The sequence below is a fragment of the Bubalus kerabau genome, chromosome 2 (genome assembly GCF_029407905.1).
Source record: "Bubalus kerabau isolate K-KA32 ecotype Philippines breed swamp buffalo chromosome 2, PCC_UOA_SB_1v2, whole genome shotgun sequence".
Classification (NCBI taxonomy): Eukaryota; Metazoa; Chordata; class Mammalia; order Artiodactyla; family Bovidae; genus Bubalus; species Bubalus kerabau.
Genome location: NC_073625.1, coordinates 52,802,699 through 52,819,823, shown reverse-complemented (window position 1 = coordinate 52,819,823; position 17,125 = coordinate 52,802,699). Strand labels below are relative to the sequence as shown.

The 17,125-nt window shown below is 41.1% G+C and overlaps 1 protein-coding gene across 8 annotated transcripts in view; it reads right to left on the bottom strand.

The window, feature by feature from the left end:
* The window catches only part of GRIK1 (glutamate ionotropic receptor kainate type subunit 1), a 481,020-nt gene that overhangs the window by 104,959 nt on the left and 358,936 nt on the right, over positions 1-17,125 (bottom strand). For all 8 annotated transcript variants that reach the window (XM_055567715.1, XM_055567717.1, XM_055567716.1 and 5 more), the window contains one exon: positions 6,553-6,696. In XM_055567715.1, the coding sequence (XP_055423690.1) occupies positions 6,553-6,696 (144 nt within the window). The remainder of the gene's footprint in view (positions 1-6,552; positions 6,697-17,125) is intronic.

Sequence of the window (17,125 nt, the reverse complement as noted above, 5' to 3'; positions counted from 1 at the left end):
CACAAGTGAGTGACTTTCACTCACACCCTTTTTGAGCAACCACTGTAGGGCAGATATTTTGCTCTGCTGTCGATATATTAAATGCAATCTTTACAGACATATAAAGTGGATATTTTTATCCTCAATTTGTAGAAGAAGCAATTGAGAAAAAAGAGGTTAAGTGGTTAAGTTTACACAGAAAACAAACACATGAAATCTTAGGGTCTACATTCCCAGTTCACGATATTTTGTTTTCTAGTAGCTCAGTTGTGTCCAACACTTTGTGACCCCATAAACTGCAGCACACCAGGCTTCCCTGTCCTTCATTATCTCTCCGTGTTTGCTCAAACTCAAGTCCATTGAGTCGGTGATGCCATCCAACCATCTCATCCTCTGTCATTCCCCTTCTCCCCCTGCCCTCCATCTTTCCCAGCATCAGGGTCTTTTCCAATGAGTCAGTTCTTTGCATCAGGTGGCCAAAGTATTGGAGCTTCAGATCACTCCTTCCGATGAATATTCAGGACTGACTTCCTTTAGGGTTGACTGGTTTGATCTCCTTGCAGACCACGGGACTCTCAAGAGTCTTCTCCAGCACCACAGTTCGAAAGCATCATTTCTTTGGCACTCAGTCTTTGCAATAAGGAGTTCACGATCTGAACCACAGTCAGCACTCAGTCTGATTTTTGCTGACTGTATAGACCTTCTCCATCCTCAACTGCAAAGAATATAATCAATCTTATTTCGATATTGACCTTCAGGTGATGTCCATATTTGTTACGACCAGTGTATTCTTTTGGCAAAACTCTGTTAGCCTTTGCCCTGCTTCATGTTGTACTCCAAGCCCAAATTTGCCTGTTACTTATCTCTTGACTTCCTACTTTTGAATTCCTGCCTCCTGTGAAGAAAAGGACATTTTTTTTTTTTTTTTTGGTGTTTGTTCTAGAAGGTCATGTAGGTCTGCATAGAACTGTACAACTTCAGCTTCTTCAGCATTAGTGGTTGGGGCATAGACTTGGATTACCATGATATTGAATGGCTCACGTTGGAAATGAACAGAGATCATTCTGTCATTTTTGAGACTGCACCCAAGTACAGCATTTTGGACTTTTTTGCTGACTTTTTTCTGTTTCTTTTAAGGGATTCTTACCCACAGTAGTAGTCATAGGAATTAAATTTTCCCCTTCCTGTCCATTTCTGTTCACTGATCCCTAAAATGTCAATGATCACTCTTGCCATCTCCTGTTTGACCACTTTCAATTTGCCTTGATTCGTGGACCTAACATTTCAGGTTCCTATGCAATATTGTACTCATTTCACATGCTAGCAAAGTAATGCTCAAAATTCTCCAAACTAGACTTCAACAATACATGAACCAAGAACTTCCAGATATTCAAGCTGGATTTAGAAAAGGCAGAGGAACCAGAGATCAAATTGCCAACATGTGTTGGATTATAGAAGAAGCAAGAGAATTCCAGAAAAACATCTACTTCTGCTTCATTGACTACGCTAAAGTCTTGACTGTGTGGATCACAGCAAACTGTGGAAAATTCTTCAAGAGATAGGAATACCAGAACACCTACCTGCCTTATGAGAAATCTGTATGCAGGTTAAGAATCAACAGTTAGAATTGGACATGGAACAACGAACTGGTTCCAAAGTGGGGAAAGAGTTATATATTGTCATCCTGCTTATTGAACTTATATGCAGAGTACATCATTCAAAATGCCAGGCTGCGTGAAACACAAGCTGGAATCAAGATTGCTGGGAGAAATATCAATAATCTCAAATATTCAGATGATACCACCCTTACGATAGAAAGTGAAGAGGAACTAAAAAGAGCCTCTTGATGAAAGTGAAAGAGGAGAGTGGTTTTGATGTTAAAACTTAAAAGTCAGCATTCAAAAGATGAAGATCATGGCATCTGGTAGATGATGGGGAAACAATGGAAACAGTGAGAGACTATTTTCTTGGGCTCCAAAATCACTGCAGATGGTGAGTGCAGCCATGAAATTAAAAGACACTTGCTCCATGGAAGAAAAGCTATGACCAATCTAGACAGCTTATTAAAAAGCAAAGACATTACTTTGCCAGCAAAGGTCCATCTAGTCAAAGCTATGGTTTTTCCAGTAGTCGTATGTGGATGTGAGAGTTGGACTGTGAAGAAAGCTGAGTGCTGAAGAATTGATGCTTTTGAACTGTGGTGTTGGGGAAGACTCTTAAGAGTCTCTTGGAAAGCAAGGAGATCAAATAAGTCAATCCTAAAGGAAATCAGTCCTGAATATTCATTGGAAGGACTGATGCTAAAGCTAAAGCTCCAATACTTTGGCCACCTGATGTGAAGAGCTGACTCATTAGAAGAGACCCTGTTGCTGGGAAAGATTGAAGGTGGGAGGAGAAGGGGACGACAGAGGATGAGATGGTTGAATGGCATCACCAACTCAATGAACACGAGTTTGAGCAAGTTCCAGGAGATGGTGAAGGACAGGGAAGACTGGTGTGCTGCAGTCCATGGGGTCACAAAGAACCGGACACAATTGAGGGAATGAACAACACCCTCCTTTATAGTCTAACTCTCACATATGTAGATGCCTAATGTCAAAACCATGGGTTTGATTATATGGACCTTTGTCAGCAAAGTGATGTCCTGGTCTCTTCCTAAGACCCCTGACTCACTCTTCTACTAGAACCTATGACCTCAGTAGATGAGTCTAGTCCCAGCTCTCATTTCTGTCTTATTGAATTGTGTCTGGATATGATATTCATTCAGGGTTGAATGACTGTAATTCTTGTTCATAGATTGTGTGTGTTCTTCAGGTACTTTGATGTTCATTTGTTCACTTATCCACTCATCTACTATTTATTGGGTGCTCATTTTACGTTCAATGTTGTGCAAGTACTAGGGAATTGAGACTGGAAAAGCACAGCTTGGAGACAGACATACAACCCACTATGATGATCTAACAACAGCTGTAATGAAGGATAGGGGCCTGAATTTGTGAGTTGGGGCCATAGTCAGGAGCTAGTGCTTGAACTGGATCATAAAGGATGACCTAGAGGAGGCACTTCAATCAGAGGCAAGAGAATTTGGGAGGAGCATACGGCAAGTTCAGGGAGTCACAATGAGTTCAGTGAGTGTTGGGATGGAAGCAGGAGATGAGAGAGGTGGCATAGGAGGTCCTGAAGGGATCACTATGGACCCTGCATATCCTGCTCAACAGTGAGGATTCTAATGAACGTGGATGAAGTTTGCCATTCCTCCACTGTATACTGATAGAATTTATATTCGTAGACAGTAGAAACCACATTTTATAATTTCAGAGATACTCCTGTACTAAGTTGTGTGTTAAGTCAATTCAGTCGTGTCTGACTCTTTGTGACCCTATGGATTGTAGCCCGCCATGCTCCTGTGTCCATGGGGATTCTCCAGGCAAGAATACTGGAGTAGGTTGCCATGCCCTCCAGGGGGGTCTTCCCGACCCAGGGATAGAACCCGCATGTCTTATATCTCCTGCATTGGCAGGTGGGTTCTTTACCACTAGCGTTACCTAAGTTAATATTACTTGTATAATGGAGTTCCAGTTGTTGAGTGGAGACTATAATCTCTTCATATGTACTCATTTAGCAAAAACCCAAAGAGATAACACTATAACATACCCAATCATGTTTAAAATATTCTTTAATTCTTTCTCTCTTTCTGGTCAGCCTGAAACACTGAAAGGTAGTTAGCTTGAGAGACCTGTCTGAAAGCCTTCCTGATTCTAAACGATGTGTGGATTGTCAAGGGTTAGTGCACATTGCAAGTACCTCCTCCTCGAGAAATTTACCTCCTGTGACGAATTTGATCTTCTCCCATACATGCAATCTGCTGACTTGCTTCTTTACATTATTTCTGATTACAGGTTTGGAAATAGCTTAGAAAGTAACAGTTACTCAAAGAAAGGACCAAGGATTAGGATTATGTTTCCTAATCAAACCTGATGGGCTTCCCTGGTGGCTCAGTGGTAAAGAATCCACCTGCCAATTCAGGAGATACAGGTTCGATCCCTAGATTGGGAAGATCTCCTGTAGAAGGAAATGGCAACCCAGTCCAGTATTCTTGCCTAGGAAATCCCGTGGGCAGAGGAGTCTGGCAGGCTACAGGCCATGGGGTCGCAAGGAGTCTAAACAACAACAACAAAAACAGAGAGACTAAACAACAACAGATCAAATCTGATGGCTGCAGTCTTGTTGTATTAGGTATTCATTGAAAGAAACTTCTGCATGTTCTCACTTTTGCATGCTTTAGTTTCTTTTAAAGTCCCCTCAGTGCAAGTCTTTCAACAGGCCAGGACATCACTCTTTATCTGATTTCCCATCTTTTCTGCAGATGCCTAAACCCTGCCAAAGGCAGCAGAAGACATCGTGACTCAGGAGACAAAAGAAAACATGAACTCAAGCTTTCTAATGCATCTCTTCTTGTACCCCAGCTGTGGAGCCTGAGAATAGGGAATTTATTCTTTGGAGTAAATGAATGTAAAATGCTGTTTTGCTTTCAATGTGGTCCCTCCTCTTCGAGCTCATTATTTCTTTACACATATCTAAATACGACTTAGTAATTTCACCTTTGTATGCAACTCAAATACAAGAAAAAAGGTGCTTGGGGTGCTCCAGAGTGTTTGATCCCAAACTGTAATGTGGTCTCATGCCTCTTCTTGCGCTGGAATGAGATAAAAGGAAACAAGCTGTTTTGTTGTTAAAGATCAAGGTGGTCTGAATGGCAATTCAGGACATAACCATGATCACTATGGGGAAAGGAGAGGCTGTATGATGTTTTCCTATTAGGCACAGTATGTCAGATTTGTGTAACTGTCAGAAAGGGTATTTCATTTCATGCCCAATTGTGATTTCTTTGTTGCTGTTGTTGCTGTTGCCAGTTTTAAATTCCTGGCATCATCCTCAGTAAAGCTGAATGAGGGCTGTTGTGAGCAGTCCTTTCCAACGGTAAGAGAATAGCTCATATTTCAGATTCTTATAATGTCCCTGTCCTGTTCTTCCTAAGAATTAACTTTACTCATTATCCTCACAATACTTATGTGAGATAGAAGGTGTTATTCCCATTTTACAGATGAGAAAACTGAGACACAGGGAGTCTAAGTAACTTACCCAGGTTATATTGCTCATACATGTTAGTGGAGCTGGAATTTAAACCCAAATAACCTTGCCAGCATAGAGTGAGGTAAGAGAGGTGCCCAGGGCACAAAATTTAAGGAAACATTCCTTCTCAGTCTCCTGCATGTGCAGGATTCAAATTTGAGAGAGAGTGCCTCCTTAGATCGTGTGTCCAAGGCACTTTGTTGCTTGCCACACTTCAGTCTCAGCCTTGTAAATAACCTTGGTTTGGAGCCTGGGTAGTCTGCTAACCTTCATACCTCCTGTCTCTCTCATCCTGACCCTGACGGATTAGAGTCAGACTTCAAAGAAGAAGTAGATAGAAGAGCCTGTAGGTGCTCAAGAGACTAGCAGAGATAAAGCCCAAAGTAGGTATCTTTCTTTAGATATCACCCTTCCTCTTGACTGGGCATTCTTTTCTTGTACTATGCTTCCTGCCATTCTTCTCTGTTAAGGCTTTGTCTCACCCCAACCTTCTCCAGGGCAGAAAGGAATAAAGATACTCTTCACTTGAGAGGTAAATCTCTAATCCCAAAAAGCATTAGAACAGCATAACAGCATATGTATCCTCAGTCAGACTCGCCTGCCCCCAAATACCTTATTTCATCTTTTCAAATCCAGACACACTCCGAGGTGTGTGTAGGGGTCAGAGATAATCCAAGAATACATATCTAGAAGACATCTCAAGATCTTAGAACAGGATCTAGTGAAGAGAAATTAAATTGTCTTTGAGAAAAGGGAAGGGTGCCCAGGGTAAGGTAATAGTGAGAACTCACCTCCTCTCTAAACCCTGTGCTCTTGAAAATCCTTCAGTACATGGTGTAGGTTTCGAAAGGTACCAGATTTTTCAGTTTGCTGACAATTGGTGAAATAATCAGTGTATCATTAGAACAAAGAGCTCCTTCTGTTCAGTCCTATAGAACCCACGACTTAGGGAAACCACTGGGACTAGAGGCTGAGAATGGGGAAGCCATCTCTAATTCTCTTCAGTGACGGACTGACCTACCTCATGACTCAACAGGCCATAGAATAAGCACCTGGGAGTTATTATGAACACATGTGGAGGGCCAGAAGCAGCTGGGGCCTGAGTTGCAATAAAGGAAGGTGCATGTTATAATCTGGTAGCTTTTGAAAACGTCTCATCATCACACTGGAAAGCTCCTGGTAGTTCTTCTACACAAATTTTTACCAGTGAATTCCCAGCAGATAGGTTCATGATGGCATCTCCTCTCTTACAGACATCATGCCAACAGAGCCAAATGGGAAGGACCTCACCAAATGACATCATGCCAACAGAGCCAAATGGGAAGGACCTCACCAAATGGCATCATGCCAACAGAGCCAAATGGGAAGACTTCACCACGTGGACAAGTCCAGAAGCAGTAAGCCAAAGGAAGAGCTGAACTGTAAACAAGTGTCACTTGCCTCTTTGATCAGATTCATAAATCTGGGACCAAGGCGCCACGGCTTGTGTCTGTGGCACTGTAGGGAGCTGACGGTCAGCTGGGAAGCCCGGTGGGAGGCAATGGCCACCATGTACACAGCGTCATACATCAGAGCAGCTTCAGTCTGTGGAGGAAAACACAAGCCATATCTTCAATTCCACCTTTGCTTATATCCCTGTTTACCTGCGTAATCACTCTGCCCATTTCCTTATCTCCTATTTGTCTGATGTCAACAACCATTTATTCTCCAGCTGAACACTTTTCCTTCTCCCATAGCTATTTTTTCTCTAAAATAATACCTTTGTACCCCGGAGTAAATTGTAGTCATGACTCTGCTTCAAGTTCTTTAAAAAAAAAGAAGAAAAGAAAAAAGCAACTTGAATCAGCCACAAAAGACCTGATTCAGGGAACTGGTATGTTTGGAGTGTCTTTTGTTAAACCCGGTGTTAAGATCAACTATCAATACATTGAGTTAGAAGCTCAATATTTCAATATCAGATTCGGTCTCTCAGTGTTTACCTATCTCTTGTCTATTTACTTGATTATATTTTGTAGAAAGGGAGTGCTGTGACCAAAATTAACATGTGATTTCTAGATAAAGATACTGATATTGGGCACTTCCATTGACCAGAGTCAAGAAGGCTATAGTCATAGAATGAAATTCAATAGCAGATTTGAAGAGACCCTCAGAAAAACAGACCTCTGCAGCTTGCTCAGAAAATATGTGTTCTTGTTAGCACTTGTTTTCCTGATAGACATTGGAACTAGCCATTCCTTTGGGGCCAGGGGTTGGCTATGTCATTCTTCAACTCATGAGATTTCTCTCATTTGCAAAATTTCACATAATACTCTCAGTATTTTCTGAAGTACTACCCTGTGCTTTTTTTTTTTTAAGGATAACATCATATAATACCTTTGCATTTTACTTGAGGATTTTCATAGCAACTTCAAACTAGTTCATTTGAAATTCTCAACAATCCCACAAAATAAACAGAACAGATGAATCAAGCTATTATTATTTAGGAAACTGACCTCCAGGCAGTATATTGATTTGTGTAGGGTCATACAGAAAACCAGTAATTTGTATAGTTAAACCAAAAATCTAGGTCGCAGAATGAAGCCTATAATGTAGTTTTCCAAAATAAGATGATTTATACAGCATATATTTATTCAACATTTATTGAACATGTCTTGATGGAGATAGAAAGAGAAAATAAGGGGAATTACATCTTGTATTCTATCAGTCTTTGAGTCCAGAGAATATGTCTACTTTGAATACTTATTATTCTAGGCAATCTCTATCATTGCGTTTTTCATATATTAATCTTTTTATATCTCTTTCTCGATAAAAGTGCTAAACTTCATTTTTTTAGTGGCTAGCACAATTCTTGACACATGAAAGTTGTTTAAAAAATGTTAGATGAAGGAATTAATGTTATTTCATGCTTAAAATAAAATAATTTTTGTGAAAACTGTATAATTCCAAGGTTTTATGATGTATTTCTAAGATTAATTGCTTCACTCACACTTAATATGAATGATATGTAGAAGCCATGATGGTGATAATTCTTAAAGCTTAAAAATATTCTGATCATTTCAGTTCAAGGCTAATATAATCAATTTTACAGATCAGAAAACTGAAGTTCAGGGAAATTAAGTGACTAGTCTAAGGCCTATCTATTGACAGAATGGGACTTTTAAAAAGGCAGTCTATCATAACAGCTGACATTTATAGAGCACAACAAAAGTCCATCTAGTCAAGGCTATGGTTTTTCCAGTGGTCATGTATGGATGTGAGAGTTGGACTGTTAAGAAAGCTGATTGCTGAAGAATTGATGCTTTTGAACTGTGGTGTTGGAGAAGACTCTTGAGAGTCCCTTGGACTGCAAGGAGATCCAACCAGTCCATTCTAAGGAGATTGGTCCTGGGTGTTCTATGGAAGGAATGATGCTAAAGCTGAAACTCCAGTATTTTGGCCACCTCATGCGAAGAGTTGACTCATTGGAAAAAACTATGATGCTGGGAGGGATTGGGGGCAGGAGGAGAAGGGGATGACAGAGGATGAGATGGCTGGATGGCATCACTGACTCGATGGATGTGAGTCTCAGTGAACTCCGGGAGTTGGTGATGGACAGGGAGGCCTGGCATGCTGCAGTTCATGGGGTTGCAAAGAGTCGGACACGACTAGTGACTGAACTGGACTATATGTCAGGGCTTCCCAAGTGGTTCAGCAGTAAAGAATATTCCTGTAATGCAGGAGACACAGGAGATATGGGTTCGATCCCTGGGTTGGAAAGATCCCCTAGAGGCAGAAATGACAGCCCACTCCAGTATTCTTGCTGGGAATATCCCATGGACAGAGGAGCCTGGCACGTTAGCTACAATCCATAGGGTCACAAAGAGTTGGATGCAACTGAGCATGCACATACATTGGTTTATATGTCAGGTACTCTTCCAAATATTTTGCAGTCATTGTGTCTTCACCATAATTTCTACTCCTTTGTGGATGAAGAATTGACACAGTTAAATGTTGTCCCCAAACTAGTGATGAGAAAGCTAAGATTCAAACACAGGAAGTTGGTGCTAGGGTTTACGGTCTCAATGACAAAGCTGAGTTGCATCTAAACCAAGTATTTGTATGGTGATTTAATGATTATAAATAATAGGTCAACAGGATCAATATCCACTGGCGATTAACTACATTCTAGATACTAGGGACATAACAGAAGCAGAAGATATTAAGAAGAGGTGGCAAGAATACACAGAAGAACTGTACAAAAAAGAACTTCATGACCAAGATAATCACGATGGTGTGATCACTCACCTAGAGCCAGACATCCTGGAATGTGAAGTCAAGTAAGCCTTAGGAAGCATCACTACGAACAAATCTAGTGGAGGTGATGGAATTCCAGTTGAGCCATTTCAAATCCTGAAAGATGATACTGTGAAAGTACTGCACTCAGTATGCCAGCAAATTTGGAAAACTCAGCAGTGGCCACAGGACTGGAAAAGGTCAGTTTTCATTCCAATCCCAAAGAAAGACAATGCCAAAGAATTCTCAAACTACCGCACAATTGCACTCATCTCACATGCTAGTAAAGTAATGCTCAAAATTCTCTAAGCCAGGCTTCAGCAATACATGAACCATGAACTTCCAGATGTTCAAGCTGGCTTTAGAAAAGGCAGAGGAACCAGAGATCAAATTGCCATCATCCGCTGGATCATGGAAAAAGCAAGAGAGTTCCAGAAAAACATCTATTTCTGCTTTATTGACTATGCCAAAGCCTTTGACTGTGTGGATCACAATAAACTGTGGAAAATTCTGAAAGAAATGGGAATACCAGACCACCTGACGTGCCTCTTGAGAAATCTGTATGCAGGTCAGGAAGCAACAGTTAGAACTGGACGTGGAACAACAGACTGGTTCCAAATAGGAAAAGGAGTATGTCAAGGCTGTATACTGTCACCCTGCTTATTTAACTTGTATGCAGAGTACATGATGAGAAACGCTGGGCTGGAGGAAGCACAAGCTGGAATCAAGATTGCCGGGAGGAATATCAATAACCTCAGATATGCAGATGACACCACCCTTATGGCAGAAAGTGACGAAGAACTAAAGAGCTTCTTGATGAAAGTGAAAGAGGAAAGTGAAAAATTTGGCTTAAAACTCAACTTGGCTTAAAACTAACATCATGGCATCTGCTCCCATCACTTCATGGGAAATGGATGGGGAAACAGTGGAAACAGTGTCAGACTTTATTTTTTGGGGCTCCAAAATCACTGAAGATGGTGATTGCAGCCATGAAATTAAAAGACAGACACACACACAAATAAAAAAAAAAAATAGAAGACACATACTCCTTTGAAGGAAAGTTATGACCAACCTACACAGCATATTCAAAAGCAGAGACATTACTTTGCCAACAAATGTCCATCTAGTCAAGGCTATGGTTTTCCCAGTGGTCATGTATGGATGTGAGAGTTGGACTATAAAGAAAGCTGATCACCAAAGAATTGATGCTTTTGAACTGTGGTGTTGGAGAAGACTCTTAAGAGTCCCTTGGACTTCAGGGAGATCCAACCAGTCCACCCTGAAGGAGATCAGTCTTGGGTGTTCTTTGGAAGGAATGATGTTGAAGCTGAAACTCCAATACTTTGGCCACCTGATGTGAAGAGCTGACTCATTTGAAAAGACTCTGATGCTGGGAAAGATTGAGGGCAGGAGGAGAAGGGGATGACAGAGGATGAGATGGGTGGATGGCATCACTGACTCGACTGACATGGGTTTGGGTGAACTCCGGGAGTTGGTAATGGACAGGGAGGCCTGGCCTGCTGTGATTCATGGGGTCACAAAGAGTCAGACACGACTGAGTGACTGAACTGAACTGAACTGAGACACTATAAGCATTTTACCTGTTATCTTTTTTAATTACTGAAATTAAACCTTCAAAGTAGGTATTTTCCCCATTTTGAGAGTGAAGAGTGAAAGTGTTAGTCACTTAATCATTTCTGACTCTTTGTCACCCTGTTTCCTGTAGTCCCCCAAGCTCCTCTGTCCATGGACTTCTCCATGTAAGAAGACGAGTGGGCAAAAAAAAAAAAAAAAAAAAAAAAGACTGGAATGGGTAGCCATTTCCTTCTCCAGGAGATCTTCCAGACCCAGGGATCAAGCCCATGTCTTCTGCATTGGCAGGCAGATTCTTTACTGTCTGAGCCACCAAGAAAACCCAAGTACAGCCAGAGAAATTGAGGCTTAAATGTACCAGAAATAACTTTAATAATAAGTTGCCTAAAGTTATATAGCCAGTAAGGGAAGGAGCAAGGATTTCATCTTGGGATGAATACTGAGTTCAGAGCGTATGTTCTCAACTACCATGCTATAGGGACTTGGGACTTTTGAGCCTTGGAATGTACCTTTTTAAAATATACATTTGTATGTATATCCACTAATTGGCTGATTGATGATTGACTTGATAGAGAAGTGTGAGGAGAGGAATTCCAAAGGTCTAACTTTTCTATACACTTAACTTAGTGACTAGTATTTCAACTTTCTTTGTCAAGGTTGTCTCTATACTGAGCTAAGTAATAACAAGATTCAAACTATAGGCCAGATTGGTGCTTTCCAAATTCAAAGAAGAAAATCATTTATTCTAAAGCTATGCTTCCCTTTTTATACAATGTTTTCTTCGATTGAGGAGACATTTAAGTACTTTATAGTGCTAATAAACTACCAGTGAATTTCCTCCCCTTTACAGTTTTATGCTAGAGGCCTGCTTACCAAACAGCGCCTCTCAAGCCATTTTAAGTAAATATATGCAAAAAAAAATGGCCAGTGTTTCAAATTTTATTCTTCCAAATGTGTTTGTTTTCACATTTGATTTACGTGTAAAGCTTAGAAGACACCACATGCTTAGTGTCTCTAAGAGAATATTTTTACAGCACATGGATCACAAAATAGGCACACTGAAAGTGGGCTTCTTTCCAGTGCACATTATTTTGGTGATTATAATGATGTGCAATAAAGGATTAACTCAGAGGACTTAGGGTTCTCAAATTCTTCAAATTCCAAAGAAAGGACTAGTCTTTGACTGACATCTGGGAGATTACCTCTTTAGAATATTCTGCCTAATCAGAGTGTCTTTGCATCAGTGGCATCATGGGTAATGCAAATAGTTTCTGCTAACAGTGTGACTCATGGGGATTGCCTATTTTTGTTCACTTGGTGCTCTGGACCTTGTCATATCAGTTTGACCTCTGGAGTGACTGGAGGCTAAATCAGGCTAGCTGGGTAGGTGCTCTGTGCCTATGTGACTGCCCCCCTCCCCCAATAAAATCCCTGAACACTGAGGCTCAGATGAGCTTCCCTGGTGGCAACAATTCATACATTTTGTCACACATCTTTGCTGAGAGAATAAAGCACTGTCAATGCAGACTGGGTCTCTGTGACTTTTGTTGATATTAATCTGTACTCTTTTGCTGTAATAAATTGTAACTATGAATATAACACCTTTTCTGATTTCTGAGTCCTCCTAAGTGAAAGTGAAAGTCACTCCGTCGTGTCCAACTCTTTGTGACCCCATGGACTATACAGTCCATGGAATTCTCCAGGCCAGAATACTGGAGTGGGTAGGCTTTCCCTTCTCCAGGGTGTCTTCCCAACCCAGGGACCGAACCCAGGTCTCTCACTTTGCTGGTGGATTCTTTACCATCTGAGTCACCAGGGAAGCTCTTGGGGACCCCAATAAAGTGGCCTTGGGGACCCCAATACAAACCAATGAGATGCTACGTCACCTTAGGGATGAGAGCCTGAGACAGCCTTATGGAGTCTCCACATTTTTCTCCCTGTCTAGCATGTTGCTGTTGTTGGAAAAACTTAGAGGAGATCAGGGTGCTGAAGGGAGACCCAGTCTTTGGAGAGCAAATATGTGAAATGTATGGATTTTCCATCTTCTCTCCAAATTTGGAACATTCACATTACCCTGATATGGATAAACAAGTCGTTCCTCTAGGAGGGAAATGCTTTCAAATAGTATCTCATCCCCCCCCATTTCCTAGTTTCCTCTATTAAAATGTTAATATCTCACCCACACATAGAGCTAACAGCAATTTGCCTCTTAGGATGAATTAGCTGGTTTCCTCCTCTTCTGAGACACGCTCCTTGAAACAAGGATGATTCTGATAAGGGTGAGAAGGCTCATGTTTTGGCTACAAGATTCCTGCAAGGGAACACAAGGTGGTGGGGTGGATGCTTCTGAGGGAGCCAAAGTGCTAGGAGAGTCGGTGAGCACTCAGGAAGTAGGGAAGAGCAACTTGTAAGTGAACCTGGGTTTGGAAGAAGGTTGCGGAAGGTAGCAAAGATACAACCTTGTACTCATTATCTAGAAATTCAGTAATTAAGAGAGCTGCTGCTGCTGCTAAGTCACTTCAGTCGTATCCAACTCTGTGCTACCCCATAGACAGCAGCCCACCAGGCTTCCCTGTCCCTGGGATTCTCCAGGCAAGAACACTGGAGTGGGCTGCCATTTCCTTCTCCAATACATGAAAGTGAAAAGTGAAAGTGAAGTCGCTCAGTCGTGTTCGACCCTCAGCAACTCCATGGACTGCAGCCCACCAGGCCCCTCCATCCTTAGGATTTTCCAGGCAAGAGTACTGGAGTGGGGTGCCATTGCCTGCTCCGAATTAAGAGAGCAGCTCTAGTGAAATCTGGCACAGAAGTTGGCATACTGAGAATCTCAATGAGTATTTGCCAGCTTTTGAGAAAGACAGGAATAAGGAAAAGAGGACTTATGCAGAGTTGGAAAACAGAACTGGGTGATGCCATTGGTCATACAGGTCACTCAGATCCCAGGGAACAGGCCATCTTGGACTAGACTTGCAAACAGAAGAATGTGTGTCTTTGTAGAGAATTGGACCCTGCCTTGAATAAGATAGAATCTCTTTCAGAAAGTCTTTTGTTCTTCTTTCATTGAATACAAATTGGCAAAACAGCAGGTACCATTACATAAATTCAATACTATGTCCTAAAGGCTTTGTGTATGTTACCTAATTGAATTTGTAAAGTAACACTGTAAAGTATTATTATACAGAATGCAGATGAGCTAGGAGGTTCAGAGAGGCTTCACAATTTAGGCTATTTAGTTATTCAGGGACATAGGAAGGACTAAACAAGGTTTTCTTAATCTGGAAAGATCTTGCTTTTTCTACCGAATCCCACTGCCTGTTATATCACAAGGGTAGACACGAGGGCAGTAGACACTCAGGGTGACACTCAAGTTGGAGACTGAAAGTTGTCTTCTCTATGGTTCATCATTACAGGAAACAGTTACATGTGCGATAAGGGTGCTGACTTAACTTCATATTGTGAAAGCACTTGAAGAACTGGGAAGGCAGATCAATGCTTTGTTGTTTCCTGCAGCCATGAAATTAAAAGACGCTTACTCCTTGGAAGGAAAGTTATAACCAACCTAGATAGCATATTCAAAAGCAGAGACATTACTTTGCCAACAAAGGTCCGTCTAGTCAAGGCTATGGTTTTTCCTGTGGTCATGTATGGATGTGAGACTTGGACTGTGAAGAAGGCTGAGTGCCGAAGAATTGATGCTTCTGAACTGTGGTGTTGGAGAGGACTCTTGAGAGTCCCTTGGACTGCAAGGAGATCCAACCAGTCCATTCTGAGGGAGATCAGCCCTGGGACTTCTTTGGAAGGAATGATGCTAAAGCTGAAACTGCAGTACTTTGGCCACCTCATGCGAAGAGTTGACTCATTGGAAAAGATCTGATGCTGGGAGGGATTGGGGGCAGGAGGAAAAGGGGATGACAGAGGATGAGATGGCTGGATGGCATCACTGACTCGATGGACATGAGTCTGAGTGAACTCCGGGAGTTGGTGATGGACAGGGAGGCCTGGGGTGCTGCAATTCATGGGGTCGCAAAGAGTCGGACGCGACTGAGCGACTGAACTGAATTGAACTGAACTGATGCCATATAGAACCGCACGGAATTTTGGTTCACAATCAGAGAAGAATCCATCTGAGAATGGGCCACTCCATTAGTCTATCCTCAAAACCCAATAGATTGAATTAGTCCAAGAGAGAAATTTAAACATAGAGAAAAGAAATGAAGTACATTTTACAAAATCACTCTCTTCAGTTAACTAACACTTCAGTTGATAAAACACTTTTTTTAAATCTCAAGGTGGTTTTAAATAATGAGTTTCACTATTTTTGTACTCTTGACTCAGTAACAGTTCTCTTAATTAACTCAATTTTGACCCTGCTTTTAATGTCAATATTTTTTATTATTAATATATATATTTCTTACATCTGAAGTCAAAATTCTTGGACTTACATATTTTCAGGTTTGAATGTGTTCTGACATAATAATATGCTTTGAAGATATTTTTAGTGTATAATGTTCTAAGAAATTCTTAATTGTTAAAACATTGAAAAGAAAAGTAGATAAGCAGATGGAATGTCAAAATACATAGGTTTTTAAAAATACCTTATATTTTATGTTCATAAGGGCATCTGTGCATGTATGTGGCACACACAAAGATAAAGGGCTACAGGGAGGTTCACTTTGGAGAACAGTGAGGAAATGGTGTACAATTTTGGAGAAAGCAAGTCCATTAAAAGAGTATTACTTAATTATTGATAGTGGTTAGCGTATGTCTAATTTTTTGAAATAATATTATTACTTTAGAATAATCTCTATTTTTATTAATCATGCCCATTTCTCATTTATAGATGCTCTCTTTGGACTTTTGCAGTATTATCTCAGGGCTATATGAATATTTTTCATTTAATATCTTGAGTCTTCAGTTGAGTTCAGTTCAGTTCAGTCGCTCAGTCGTGTCCGACTCTTTGCGACCCCATGAATCGCAGCACGACAGGCCTCCCTGTCCATCACCAACTCCCGGAGTTCACCCAGACTCACATCCATCGAGTCAGTGATGCCATCCAGCCATCTCATCCTCTGTCGTCCCCTTCTCCTCCTATCCCCAATCCCTCCCAGCATCAGAGTCTTTTCCAATGAGTCAACTCTTCGCATGAGGTGGCCAAAATACTGGAGTTTCAGCTTTAGCGTCATTCCTTCCAAAGAAATCTTGAGTCTTAGTAGACCTCAATTCATACACAGTAGACCTCAATTATTTAGTACATTAATTCTTTTATTAAATACATGTTTATTGAAGGCCTGTTTTGTTTCAGCCTTTTCCTAGTGTTGAGAATAGAGCAAAATATGAAAAGACAAAATTTCCAGCTTCATGGAGTTTATATTCTTGTAGGTGATGGCACTAAACAGACAAATCTGAATGTGACATATTGGCATAAGGGCTACAAAGAAAAGTAAAACAGGTTAGGGGAGGGAGAATAAGAGGAAGATGGGGTTCTAGACTAGGTAGCAGGTTCATAGACGGTGTCTTCAGTGATGTAACCTTTGAGCAAACCTGAATAGGGGAAAGTTCCGAGCACTGGAAGCAGCAAATGCTAGAGATACAAGAATGAAGTCAGTCAGAAAGAGAAAAACAAATATTTCATATTAGCCCAACATGTGGAATCTAGAAAAATGGTAAAGATGAACCTATTTGCAAAGCAGAAAAACAGATATAGGCATAGAGAACAAACATGGACACTAAGTGGGGAAAGGTGCTGTGGGATAACTTGGGAGATTGAGACTGACCGATATACACTATTGCACTATGTATAAAACATAACTACTGAGAACCTACTGTATAGCACAGGGAGCTCTGCTCATTGCTCTGTGGTATTCTAAATGGGAAGGAAATCCAGAAAAGGGGGGATATATGTAGATGTATGCCAGACTCACTCACCTCACCATGCTAGTAAAGCAATGAGCAAAATTCTCCAAGCCAGGTTTCAGCAGTACATGAACTGTGAACCTCCACATGTTTAGGCTGGTTTTAGAAAAGGCAGAGGAACCAGAGATCAAATTGTCAACATCTGTTGGATTATCAAAAAAGCAAGAAAGTTCCAGAAAACATCTATTTCTGCTTTATTGACTATGCCAAAGCGTTTGACTGTGTGGATCACAAC